Source organism: Fundulus heteroclitus, chromosome 2 (genome assembly GCF_011125445.2).
Source record: "Fundulus heteroclitus isolate FHET01 chromosome 2, MU-UCD_Fhet_4.1, whole genome shotgun sequence".
Lineage (NCBI taxonomy): Eukaryota > Metazoa > Chordata > Actinopteri > Cyprinodontiformes > Fundulidae > Fundulus > Fundulus heteroclitus.
Genome location: NC_046362.1, coordinates 30691320 through 30704982, shown reverse-complemented (window position 1 = coordinate 30704982; position 13663 = coordinate 30691320). Strand labels below are relative to the sequence as shown.

The following is a 13663-nucleotide window of genomic DNA, read 5'->3' as shown; positions in this document are numbered from 1 at the left end:
GGGTGGATATTTACATCTGACCGGAAATGTTTCGTTAAAAACTTGATTTTTTTTTTTGTATCTATAATTACAGCAAGAAAATAAAGAGGTAATTTGTTTGTGTACAAATTGTTGACCAAATTGCAAAGTAAATAAGGTTCTTATAATAAGATTTTAAACTGCTGATGTAATCTTCGTATGAGATCCTGTTTGAAGTCTCTTAGAAACCAAATGACGATAAAGTTACCCACATAGTATAAAGTTACGACTGCCTTTGGCAGGATATTGTCCTAAAGCGAGCTTTTGAGAGATCAATTTGCATTTTAGGGCTGTACAGTAAATAATGTACTCTGAATATAAACTGCATAAGTCAGGATAAAACTGTCCCATCCTTCCCTCAGTTTAACGCTGCTCTCTTTTTCACACTGGGCTTATCTGCTCCTCTGTATTGCAGGTGTAGAACAGAACTATTAACCTTGAAGTGCCGCATGGTTTTCATGATGTTGGAGGTTTTGTTGGGGAGGATTTTCCTCCTACGTGAGAGACGAGGCAGAAATGCGACACATGCCTGTGTTGCGTTCAAAGACTCAAGTCAGAAAATATAGAGTGTTGTATTGAAAGACATTTTAAGGAATGCGATAAACTGACTGGGTAAAAACGGCTTTGATCACCGACCAGGAAACCAGGGGGATACAGAATAAATACAGGGCGGCCGAATGGTGGCAGAAATGTGCACAGAAGGAATCCAGAGTGCTGCTAGGAAAAAAGAATGCTGAAAATAGGGGATACATAGTTTGGGGATAACTTATTTTTGGATTCTAAATTTCATGCCTTCATATCAAATAGACTTATGGGAGTGTCGCAATTGGGCCGACTTCTTCAAAGGATGCAGCCTGTATTGATGTTATGCAAATTTTGCTGTGGCTGATATCGAAAAGGTCTCTGGGTAGACTTTAACGTATCCAAACATTGTACAGCTAGACTGCTGAAAAGAAGTATGGTGGTTAAGTTAGACTTTAATATCCTTATTCGTAAATGGAAAGCTTCGAATTGGTTTGGAGGACACTACATCATAAACTTTGTAACTTAAATTTCCTCTGGCATCCGATGTCTGTTAGAAATGTCTTATTGCTGCTACATTTAGCCTTTGGTGAATAGACTCAGCCTTTGTTGACTATCTGACTTTAAACACATTAAAGTGACTTTGTAAATATTTTAAAGAAGTCGTATCGTTATATTTCCTAAAACAAGAACAATTGCACGAAGAACCCTCTCCGAATTTATCTAAATGTCCGATATTATTTGAATGCAACGCCGTGTTTGTTGTGGTTCTGATGCACCAATCAGAGAGCAGAGGGGGCGGGGCTTTATCATCTCTCTCTCCGCGCCCCGCCCCCTTCACTGGTATTCTGCGCATCTCTCAGCCTCGATTCATTCTCTGCCACCGCAGGCTCGATTTCGTCGTGTATCTTCGCTATTTGCGTTCTTTGAATTTTTTTAAAAAAAAAACCGACACTACAACCAGCAGTGTTAACAAACAATAAAAAGAGAGCGTTTACCAATCTGCTTTTCATATTCCTTTCGTGAGATAAAGGAATTAAATCCACCTGCGACACAATCCAAAACGTGGAGACTGCGGGTTTTTTTTTTCTTGCTCATTTTTCCCCCTCCCTTATAACATCTCTATAGAGAAAATTTAACAAACATGAAAACCAATTTTATCAACGGGGTTTCGTCTTCCCCTTCAATGTCGCTGGGCCTTCTGGTGACCGAGAACGCCCTGCACGTCCTGCCCGACACCCAGGAGGACTCCAAGGATCTGGTCCGCCCCGGCCAGCCGGACCTGGAGACCAGCCGCAAGGCTTATCTGTGGTGCAGGGAGTTCCTGCACGGAGCCTGGAGGAGACTGGCCGAGGAGGACTTCCAGATCACCGTCATAAGGTTGCAACGCGTTCGCTCTGCATGTGTGATAGGCATGTGATTGAGGTGCTTGGGCCAGCCTTTCTGTTGCTCTATTGTGTGCAAAGATGAAGTCAGACTCAAACCAATGATAATGAGCCAGAAGGAGCCATGTGACAAGACGATGTTCGTGCTGCTGAAAGGATTGAAAGAGTCTGAATGCATCTGTTATTGATTCAGTTACTAAAAACTGTAATGTTTCATTGTTGCCCACCAGGTTACCCTTTAATTTGGTAAATGTAGTGTTTGGGGGGTTAGTTTTGCTGTATATCCCCCATATGGGTCAGCCAGAAACAGGAATATCTTTATACTTCAGCAGGCACGTCAGCTTAAATGTTGAATTTCAACCTAAATTCATTATTTATACCTCAATTGAAAACTTCAAATCTTAGCTTATGATATTTTTTTTGTAAAAATTGGCACAGACTTCAGCATGTCGAAAAACAGATGTTAATCTCATCCCCCCACCCAAAAAAAAAAAAAAGCTTTCTGATACAGTCATTGTGAGTAACATGTTGAGTAATAGCTGGTTTTGGCCAGGAACAGGAATGCTGTGTGTATTACAAAGATGTTAGCGTGATTGTTTGATTTTAAGCCTAAAGTTAATGCACCAATAGAAAGTGCCTGAAACGAATTCCAGGTCAGTTTTTTGAAAGGTCATGCCGATGTAGACTTCTGGATGTCAGATTCAGTAAAACAAATCACTTCAATCCTTATTTCACCTCCAACGTGCCTTTTAATATTGTTATTGTACTATTTAGAGTTGAGTGTTGACATTTATCCCATGAGGATTTGAGTGGCGTGGCTCGGACAGAAACAGGTGTCCTTATGTTCTGCGTAATCTTAAGTTAAAATCTTTGATTTGAATCTAAAACCAATGTTTACATATATTTCTGGCAGTTTTTTTTATAAAACCGAAGCAGACTTAAAGATGGCTCATCAATCAAACTTGTCACTTTAATCTTAATTTTTGCCAGAAACTGCGCTCTAAATAAAATTGATAGACATATCAAAGGGTCCTGTTTGCTGTTTATTCTTAAAACTTTTGCCAGGAACCTATTCTTTTGCAGAAGTCTTATTTTTGAAATGTTTCATTTGAAACTAAACTTGACCGCACTCAGGAAAATTGTTGCAGATGCTGTTTTTTTCCAAAGAGGAACAAGATGTGGAGAGAAACAGAAGTACTTCAGTTACAAATTTAAATACAATTTATTTATTTTTTTGGCCCCTTTTGGATGCTTCAGGCGCCGATCTTTAGTTATTTCTCTGCAAATACGGATGCACATGTTCCTCACTGTTCTCTCTACAGCTCTAAAGAGGCCTTGACTTGCTGAGAGAGAGAGAGAGAGAGTTGACCGCCTGCCTTAAGCTGACAAATGTTTTCAGTACTTCCTTCTGTGTCGCACAGGAAATGTCTCTGTTTCTATTCTGGACCCTATGAAAAGATTCACTGCCGCTCCGGAGCCAAGTCTGACTCTGTCGCTTTAAGCAGGAGGCCGAGCTGCTCTGAGGCCTCGCGCCAGAACCAGTAGAAACCATCCCACCTGACAACCGTCCAGCAGTCACACCCGCTGCGTGTCTGCTTTTTGTCTTCCAGGGGCGGTCTGAGCAACAAGCTCTTTCTGTGCAGCCTCCCCGACAGCCTGGACTCGGTCGGGGACGAGCCGAGGAACGTCCTGCTGCGCCTCTATGGGGCCATCCTGCAGGTGGGAGTTGTTTCGGTCCATCAACAATAAAGACAGAAAGTAGGCCAGGCTCCACCACCAGGACGTAAAGCTAAAAAAAGTAGCTCCCCCCCCCGTCAATGTTTAGTCTAGTTTTTTTTTTACACACGTTTAGCAGCAGAAATGTAGAATTCCTTCACCTAAAAAGCCTATTTGATGTAAGAACCACCTTTGCCTTTATCTCAGAGATGACTCGTGTTACAGGGGTCAAGTGTGACGTGTCGGTGCCACCATCAACGGTCGCTGTTGTGTGTGCGCCTGTAGCTCATATGCCTATGTTAGAGTGTGCATGCATGTGTAGTTGTTATGCCTTCACGTGTGTGTGTGTGTGTGTGTGCGTGTGTGTGTGTGCGTGTTAGCCATTGTTGTACATAGTGATGTACCCCCATGGCTGTACATGCATGTGTTCTTTGCCGTAGGCTTCCCAAAGGAGCGTGCCTTGGGCGCTCTTGTTCCCAGGTGAACCCACCAAAAAACACGGTACAGTATGAGATCTCTGAAATCTCAGCCTAATGTAAAGATTTAACACACACTCATGTAGCGCAGCGCCAGGAAGACACAGAGTGGAGGGGTAACAAAAAAAAAAAGTCAAGGCTGTCTCTTTTTTTTTTTTTTCTCCTTCTCTAAATCCCTGCCTTGTGATTTCTTCTTGTGAAGATGTGTTTTTTTTTTTTTTAAGTGGGGGGACCAAATCAAGACCTGCACATCAGCAGATCACTCGGCTTAAAGAGAGCAGCGGAGCTTCTAAATGCTTGCCGTCTCTTGTGATTAACAGTCACCGGGAAAAAATAAAGCTTGCTCTGCAGGATGAATGCAGCCATGTGGAAAATAAAGTACAGCAGCACGTCGTTTTCGCTGCAATACATTTAACCGGTATTGCACTATTGCTCCGTTTGGGCGGGAGCTTCCGCTGTCAAATAGATTTACTCCGATTTTACGCTACAGCGTTTTGGCTGAACGATGAGCTCAGTGTTAACGCAGGAGCTGCAAGCTGCCCGGCTCCTGGCACTGCAGGACAAGCCCAGATCATCATCTCTCCACCTCCGTGCTTACCGTCGGTATGAGCTATCGTTCTGATACTGTACATTTGCTTTCCTCCAAAGACAGGGATGCCTGATATCTGTATCTAAGGATAATGTTCCAGACCCCTAGACAAACTCTGCTAACCTAAGTCCTACAGTTTTTATCCCAGCAGGCCCTCCAAACAAGCCAGGCTTGTCCCACTAACCTCAACATATAACCTGCTAACTGAGGCCCACAAAGTCTACTAAAGTAAACTTCCAGTTTATATGATTTGATTGAATTTGACTTTGAAAAGTGCCTTGACATGACATTTATCATGAACTGGCGCTAAATAAATAAATAAATAAAATGTAACTGAATTGAATATCTGGGCATTGCTCAGCCTGCCCTGTGTTGGTGGTGGTGGGGGCATGGGGGCCATTTGCTGTAACGTCCAACCTGATGACCATCCTAAATGATTTTCACTAAGGCTGCACGAAACTTGTGAAACATTAAATTGCACAATCGACTATTTGAACGATGGGATTATTTGTTATTAACCCATATTTTACTCATTCGTCCCTCGTTTGTCTTTCATTGTTGCAACGTCCCCACCACCCAGTATAAGCTTTAGCGTCTCGGTCGCTAGTGTCTGGATCAGGTGTGGGCATGAAAGACGGTGAAAATCCCTCCAACTAGATACATAGCAAAGTTTCAATGCACGGTGCTTCTGTTAACAGCCAAATGTTGCAACCGTTGCAATTGCAATGTTGCATGAACTGAAACAGCGAGATTGACTGCAGTGAAATGTATCGTGCAGCTCCATGTAGACTGCAGTTTGACGGACTTGAGATTGTTTGGAAACGTCCTTATAAACCTTCCCAGAATGAACGACAGCGACCCGTTGCTCCTTTTAAGGAGGCGGACGTTGTTGTCGGCGACCCCCGCTTAATCAGCGGTACCTGGCTGAACCGTAATCTCTTACGTCCTAGGAAAGTTACATCAGTGCTATTAGTTTTTCCCAACGATTATAATGACAGAGAAACTTTAACTTTCCCATGTCTGTATTCTTGACCGATAACGTTACACATGTGTCTGTTGAGTCCACAGTTCCACGACGACAGACTCATCCTGTTGCGCGGATGGGAGAAACTCATCAAAAGATAAAGCCTGGCCAGTCTTTTCAGAGGACGACTGATAAAGGTCGGGGAGCTTTGAGACAGCAGCACTGCATCGACTAATCACCTGCAGGCAGTTTGCAATTTGGTTTTACAATAAATAAAAGCAAGGGCCGAAATAAAGTTACAGGCAGCCTTTCAAAGCAATTTAGATCCCAGTACACATTAACCGCCGACTTAATGAGACCTGCATTAAGTTATTAACTCCAGTCTGCCTAATTGCTAATGGGTGTGTAAACAGATTTTATTGCTCGGGACGTCTGAACGACCCCGAAGCGCCGCGTCCTTCACCAAGGCAACCGCGGCTTTCTCCGCTGCCTCTCAGCAGGAATTAGTGACGTCTAATCAAAAAGCTAATATGATTAAAGAAGTCAGACGGCGGCGTCTATGTGCACAGCCGCTAATGATTGAACCCGCTCCCGCCGCTCGGGAGGCGGCGTTTCTCGGCAGTGAAGATATGCAACGCTGGATTATGAGAAAGTTGAATTAATCGACAGTAAACATCTGGCAGCAAGGTTTTTTTTTGTTTTTTCCTATTCTTTTTTTTAACTCTCTGCACTCTTTTCTCTGTCTGGGTTCGGGGATCAAAAGTGGGCAGTGAAAGGAAGATGAGCTGTTTAATGCCTAAAAGAATTGGTGTGTGTTTGAACTCATACTGTACTGTTTGTACTGCAGGAAGGGTCTGGGGGGGTTGGGATGATGATGATGATACTCCATGGTTGGCTTCGCCTTTATTCACGGACAGTTCTTTCCTTTTTCTCTTGTTTATAGATGTCCTGTAATAAAGGGGACTCCCGACAGTCAAACAAAGACAATGACTTCCAAGTAAGTAACTGATGACGGTGCTGCCATACAGTTTGTTTCTCTGCCCTGGAGGCGGTCTACATCACACAGCCCATACTAGGATGTGCCAGGCTCCACTTGATGTATGAACTGTTTCTTCACTCCTTCTGAATTCACTTTTTTGTTGTTGCTGAGGATCCACACGCTCCTCTGCTCACACTGCAGAGTCAAACATTTAAGGAGATACAGAAAGAATTCTTTAAACTTACTGTAACCTACTCATAGCCCTCTGGTGATGCTACAAGCACAAACCTCAGTGTGTTTGGTTGGGATTTTATGTGATAGACCAACACAAAGGAACTCATAACTGTGAAGCATAAAGAAAACGACGTGCGCCTTTCCAAATGTTTCACAAATAAAAATCTGAATGGTGCAGCGTGCATTTATATTCCGCCTCGTTCTTCTGATACCAATGAAGCTGGACGACTTGCCACAAGCTAGCTTGTGTGGGATTTCATCTCAGAATAAGTCCAGCTGTTCTGTGAAGGCCTTTTTAGAGAACATTAGTGAACAAACAGCATCTTGAAGACCAAGTGACATTTTAGGCAGATCAGGGAGAAAGTTCTGGAAAAGCCTAACGAATGGTTTGGGTCAGAAAACAACCTCCCCAGCTTTTTACATCTTGAAGAGCTCTGACCATTCTTTAGCTGAAACAAAGGGATTAATTGTGATTAATTGATTATTGAAGTAATTGTCAACTAATTTAGTAATCAAATAATTAAGTGAAGTATACAGACTGTGAAACATAGCATTTGCTGAAAAAAAAAACAACCCACTTAGAGCAGTAATTAAGGCAGAACGGTGCATAAATTATATACATTTTGCATTTAAGATGGAAAAACCTTCTTTGCCTGTCGATATGCTCTAATCAGAACTCCTCAAATGGCATTGTTTTAGCTTCACCTGGTTTAAATTCTGTAAAAACAAAAAATCTCCTGTTAAACATGACAATTTAATTAGGACCGTAATAATCACATTGCCATGTTGTAAGATGGAGTTTTGTTGACATGTTTTGCCATTTACAATCAATTTAAAATGTTCAATAAACGTTTGTTCTTTGTAAGTTCAAAATGCTTGTTTATTGAGCTCTGTTAATTTACAAAAAGTATCTCTTTTCAGATTAAGTGATTACTTGAATAATCAATAGCTGCAGTCCTAGTTCAGTCCATTATCTGAAAACGGGAAGAGTTTGGCACAACTGCAGATCTACTTGACAGGCCAGGCAAGAAGAAGAACATAAATCAGAGAAGAAATAAAAAAGGCCAGGGGATTGGAAACAATCCCAAACGTGACATCTGGAGGTGGCAGCAATATCCACTATGAATGCTTTTGCTCAAGGAAGCTGGATAGAGCTGATGGGAAGATTGTTGGAGCTAAATCCTGGGAGGTATTGAAATAGAACCAAGGCTGCAAAAGGCTTGACACTGGGGTGGAGGTTAATTGTCCAACAGGATTGCCCCAGACATGCGGACAGCTAGAATGAAATGGCTTAAGTCAAATCGTATTCATGTGTTAGAATGGCCCAGTCAAAGTCCAGACCTTAAATTGAAAATCTGTGGCTAGACATGGAAACTTCACACTCCCTATTCAGTCTGAACTGAGCCTTAGTGATTTTTGCAAACAAGAAAGTAAAAAAAATCAATCTATATGTGGAGCTTCAAAATATTTCCTTCCACTTTCTAGTTAAGCACCACTTTATTATGGTCTATTGCATAAAATCTCTATAAAATATATCAAAGTTTGTTACTGTAATGCGACAACGTGGCAAAAAAAAAAGTTAAAAGGGTAGAAAATCTTTACTAAAGCACCGCATGTTCCCAGTAGATTAACCCCCTACCCGCCTCTCTAACCCACTGGCACTGCATGACTCTTAAAAACAAAGATGAGAAATGTTTTTGGTCCATCCCATTGTTTCCCCGTCCGTGTTTTAACCCGTTAATTCTTAAACAATGGAGTTCGGCCTCATTGCAAAGCACAAAGCCACCATTGCTGCAATAGCGTGAACTGTTTTTAAATTTTCATACAGCACAGCGGCAATGTTTTCCTTCTTCAAAACAAGAGCGTCCATATAGTGAAGAAGGAGTTTCTTTATGCTTTTTGTCAGTCGGTTTTTCAAAAATATTCATAGAGCCATGTGCTTTGATTAAAAAGGTCTAAAAGGGAAACAGCTTAACCTCTGGTTTAAAGGTTAAAAGTCTGGTTTAGGATTTGCAATTTATAATATGAAAATAAGCAAAAGTGAAACATTCATACGGCCTGACTGAACCAAACCTGCCGCTTATCTTTGTTTAAATCAATTGTTCTGTTGCAATTAAGATTTTTTTGTTTGTTTCCCTTTCAAATTTTCTGTCCACTTTTTTACATTTTTAATGCTTAAACACCTTTTAAACACATCATCTATGGTTCTTTTTCTTATTTCTATTCAGTTCTTGTTCTTGGCCCTGGCAGGTTGCTGTGCAATATTTCCTAGAAAATGAGAATATAACACCTTTTAAGCTAACACCCCTTTGGAAATCACTTTTCTTTTGGCTACTGTTTGACTGCCAAACTACTTTATGGTTGGGTAATTTTGAGATTAATCTAAAAAAATAAGAACAAATTATTCCACTGGCATTTATGTTTTAGCCCTTAGATTTAGGAACCTGTTTCTGCTGGAGGGATAAATTGTGAATTCCCCCATTGTGGGACAATAAAGTAGTTTCTAATCTTATTCAAAGGTTGGTTATGATACCAATGATACCAAAAAGCAGCCGAAGTCAACAAAGAAAATATAAACATCCTTTAGAAATCTTAAGAGGAGATTTAACAAGATGTCTTTATGTTACATATAAAGAAACAAGGGTTAATCCAAGACCTTTTTGCAGCACTGTAGCTAATGTTCATCCAAATAAGCAGTTTTGCATGGTTTGCATGCTCCTTAATACCTTTTGGCTTTCCATATCGTTGTATGTCCTTGACTGGGGTTGAGAGCCTGGTATTTTTTACAGTTCCAACATGTGGGATCCAATCCAGCATCTAAGCAGACTCCTTTTGTGTTGAGGACGTAAACTGATTAAGGATCGCGCGATGCCACGTCGTGCATGCAGATTTAAAGTTTGACAACTTTTATATTGACAAGACATCACCCGACTACCTAATGACGTTCGGATCCTCCGCTGTTTAATATCCTTCCCTAAGAAGTAGACAGGAAGCCAACATGCTGACACGCACAGTTGTAACAGCGGTGGTTGTTTATCCATTAAACAAAGCTCATCATCAGCATGGTTCAGGTTCAGCAGATGAACACAGACAAGCCAAACTACGCTGTTGGTGGAAGCAACCTTTACAACACGCAGCCCTCCAGCTCCAAGACCCACTGACCTGGAAAACGCTGCCTTACAGCGCATCATGTGATTGTGACCTTCGAGCCACATGCTGGAAAAGCTAAACAATGACTCTTGGTCATGTGTTGGCGCTGAGGTCATCAGTCACTTAGCTGTCATTACCACCTTGGCATCTTTCCCTAAAGACTACTGCTGCTCCTCGGTGGCTTTTCGTGGCTCTAATCCAGGCTAATGCAGAACTGACCCTGTGTCAGTGGCCAGGTTCGGCTTTCCAGACAATGCTGTCTGGTCAAGGTAGATCCGATCTGGATTAGAGTGACGTGGAATAAACGCCTTAGGAGACGTTACCGCAGCACATTAGCCCCAAAGGCTGGAGACGCAGTGAAACTGCGCTAATGATGGTAAACAAAAGAGACCCATAAGTGCTAAAATATGCAGAAATATTGCCCCTTATTAGTACCGCAGACAGATTTTTGATTGCGAAAGCTCGTGGAGTATACTGTTTACAGTTTCTTTCCTGCAATTAGATGTAAGAAAAACTCCCAACCCTTCCTGCTGGTAGTTAACGTAAGAAGTCGTAGCCTTTGATTTGCGGGACATCCTTTAAACATGGAACGTTTGCATGACCAAACTGGAATTATTAAGGATAAAAACAAGTTAGAAATTAAATGTATCCCACTTACAGGGCAGGAGGAAGCCAAATGTGGTTTAATTCTACCCTATCCTGTATATACGTCATGGTTTTACAGTCTGCAGTGTACTACCTATAACCTGTCAACACTGTTTTTCAGACATATTGAGTTTATACCATCTGTAACTGTTTATACCTAAATAATTAACTAATCAGATATTTTCTTGGTATACAGCCGGTATCAAACAGCTACTTCATTGGTGTTGTCATACAAAGGGCCACCAGTACTGATCTTTGAACTAGAAGAGTCAGAGTTCATCTTAACTTAACTGGCCTGTGGTCGTTCTGCATGGAGTTTGCATGTTCTATGTTCCCCCTGTGCATGCGTGGGTTCCCTACAGGTTCTTTAGACTATTAGGTTTATTGGTCTCTCCATTATACCCTTAGGTGTGAGTGCCTGCGTGTTTTTTTGTTCTGTGTCTCTATGTTTGCCCTGTGCATGCGTGGGTTCTCTAGACTAATATTTCAGTATATTGTGCAGCGTAATTTGAAGCTTCCCATTCGTAATTTAAGGTGTAAAACACTTTTTTTTTTTCGGTCAAACCCGAATTGAGCTGCTTTTAAATTTTTAAAGTTATTTTTTCCCCCCAGGTGCTCAAATAAAAGGCATCCAGTCCTAATATAAAACACCAAACCTTCTCAATCTAGTACTTTTCTCAGCTATTAATGTATGTTGTTAGAATAGCTGTTCTTGTTATTGTAAAAAGCATGGTTGTATGAATTGAACACTCGTGCCATGTAAAAACAATAAAATATAAGAGAACCACAAACAGGTAAAATGGTAGTTATTTATTTAAGCTTTTTTGCTCATTTTATTTTATACATTTACTGGACAATATTTGTTGATTATTACATGAAATACAGGACATAATAGCTTGTGTATGTAAACTGTTGCAGTCTGTTGTGGGGGAATAGATAGTGTTATGTAACTACCCCCTATCGGTGTTTTGTTCACTGGCGACAGACGAGTTCAAGGAATGTGTCACCACCGTATTCCTGCTCAGTTCAGATGGATTTGACCAGTCTGGACTCCGTTAACGCCGCCCCCCCCCCCCTTCTCTGGCTTATTTACACGCCTAGCTGGGCTTGATAAGCATCGAGGTCACAGCAGCAGCTGTCGCCAAGTCACGATGCACCTGCAGCATCTCTCCGAGACCAGCCGCAAAAACGCCTCAGAGCGGAGCAGCAGCAGTGAAACGTGACCCGGAGTAACGATTCGTAATCGAATACGAAGCAGGAGCAGAGCTGGCGTCAGACCCAGTGTGCTCTAACGGCGAAAAACGACGTGACTGGGTACGCGAGCAGAGGATGCCAGCTTTACAACAGGAAGCATGTGCTTCCGGTTTAGCTTCAGGAAGCAGTGGGTGGGAGGTCTTTGTTAGGCTTTGTGAAATCCTCCTGCTTCTCAGCCACAAGGAGCCTTGGTGGGCGTTAACTAGTTCATAGCTGACTTCTCAAAGGATGCAGGGAGAGCGAGACAAATCAAACAAGTGAAGAGAAAGCTGACATTTAAACTAGGTCAGGGGAAGTGAAACAGGGGTTAATGGAGGACGGCGTTGCTGCCAGACGGTCAATATGTGAGCAGCAGGGTTCAGTCAGAAGGCTGGCTTTGAAGCTTCCTACAGTCCACAACAAACGGCCTGGTGGATACGCAACAAAATAAAAATTAAATACAGCGAAAGCTTCTGCGCAATTGTCCTCTGTTACATTATTTTCTATTAGAATCGGATTTTTCTTAATGTAAAAACATTAGAACTGGTTTTGAATATATTAGAAATTCAGTTATATAAGTGTTTTAATGTAAAAAAAAAATCATTCATTCTAACAGCTTTATTGGCTCTAGCAAATAAAAAGAAAACATGTACAAAAGTGTTCCACTACTGCGTATAAATTTCCTGATGATTTTTGCAAATCCATAGTGATTTGTTAATTTGCTTTTGTGAAAAGAAATAAAAAACCGTTGGCAACCTTATATCCTTTTCTTTTCACTTCACAACTATTCATTACTTTGTGCTAGCCCAGCACAAAACATCCCATTGAAATACGTCAAGGTGTGGTTACATATTGTGCCAAAATGCGAAGAAATTTAAGGGTTAAGTATACTTAAGCAAGCCATTGTAATTGATGAGAACATGAGAGGGGCAGCAGACGTGGACAGATCAGATTTCAGGAGAAAAGAAGAGGAGCGATCTCAGTTTGTCCCAGTTTAAAACAAACCATGCTCCCACAGAAGCATAATTTTGGTAATCTTTTAATATTAGACACATATAATTTTGCTTATTTAAAAAAAATAGGCATTTAATTTTTTGTCTTTATCTTTATTTTTAAAAGATAAAGCAGAATCAGTTTGGTTTAAATAAAGGTAGGCTCCCTGTCAGCTGGTTAGTCATCTGGCAGTATTTGTGTCAAGATGATTATGGTAATGTGGATAATTCATGTTGGGGATTTGAAAGTGCGTGTGATCAGCACGCTGCAGATAAGGGCTTATGTAACCACAGACAGCATTGTTTGAGCAACGGAAAGAGAGGGAGCTGCAGAAGGATCTGTTGTTTAAAATCATTCAGTTATTTGGAGAGCTCGTCCCTTATGATCCAGAGGAAATACTTTTAAAAGCATTACTCACACAGGGATAGGAAGCTATTATTCATTATCCCCAGAAACATCTGTATGGAGGGTAGTTTGCATTCTCAGGATGTGAGGTTTGTGCTTTATTATAAACTATAACAGTCTCACCTATCACTCTGTTCATAGTCTTCAATGAGACCCTTTAGTGCATAAACTCATCCAATGCTACATTCTATTAATTCATCTCAGTCTCCCTGTCTACCTTTGCGTTACTGTAAGAAATCACACCAATACTACCATCCCTGGACACGGAAGTAAAGTCTCAATTTGATGCACATTATTTTGACTTCTAAGAAACTCCTAAGAAATTTGGATTTAAAATTATTTTCATTCTACCGT

General features: G+C 41.2%; 1 protein-coding gene across 3 annotated transcripts in view; it reads left to right on the top strand.

Moving 5' to 3' along the window:
- The first annotated feature begins 1378 nt into the window (after positions 1-1378).
- chka (choline kinase alpha) overlaps positions 1379-13663 on the top strand; it is a 32309-nt gene continuing 20024 nt past the window's right edge. The window contains exons 1-3 of one of the 3 annotated variants that reach the window (XM_012867560.3): positions 1379-1920; positions 3536-3644; positions 6614-6667. In XM_012867560.3, coding sequence (XP_012723014.1) covers positions 1685-1920; positions 3536-3644; positions 6614-6667 — 399 coding nt within the window. In that variant the 5' untranslated portion in view covers positions 1379-1684. Of the gene's footprint in view, positions 1921-3535; positions 3645-3838; positions 4143-6613; positions 6668-13663 lie in introns of those variants that run through there. The other 2 variants (XM_012867562.3, XM_012867561.3) reach the window with 2 other exon arrangements.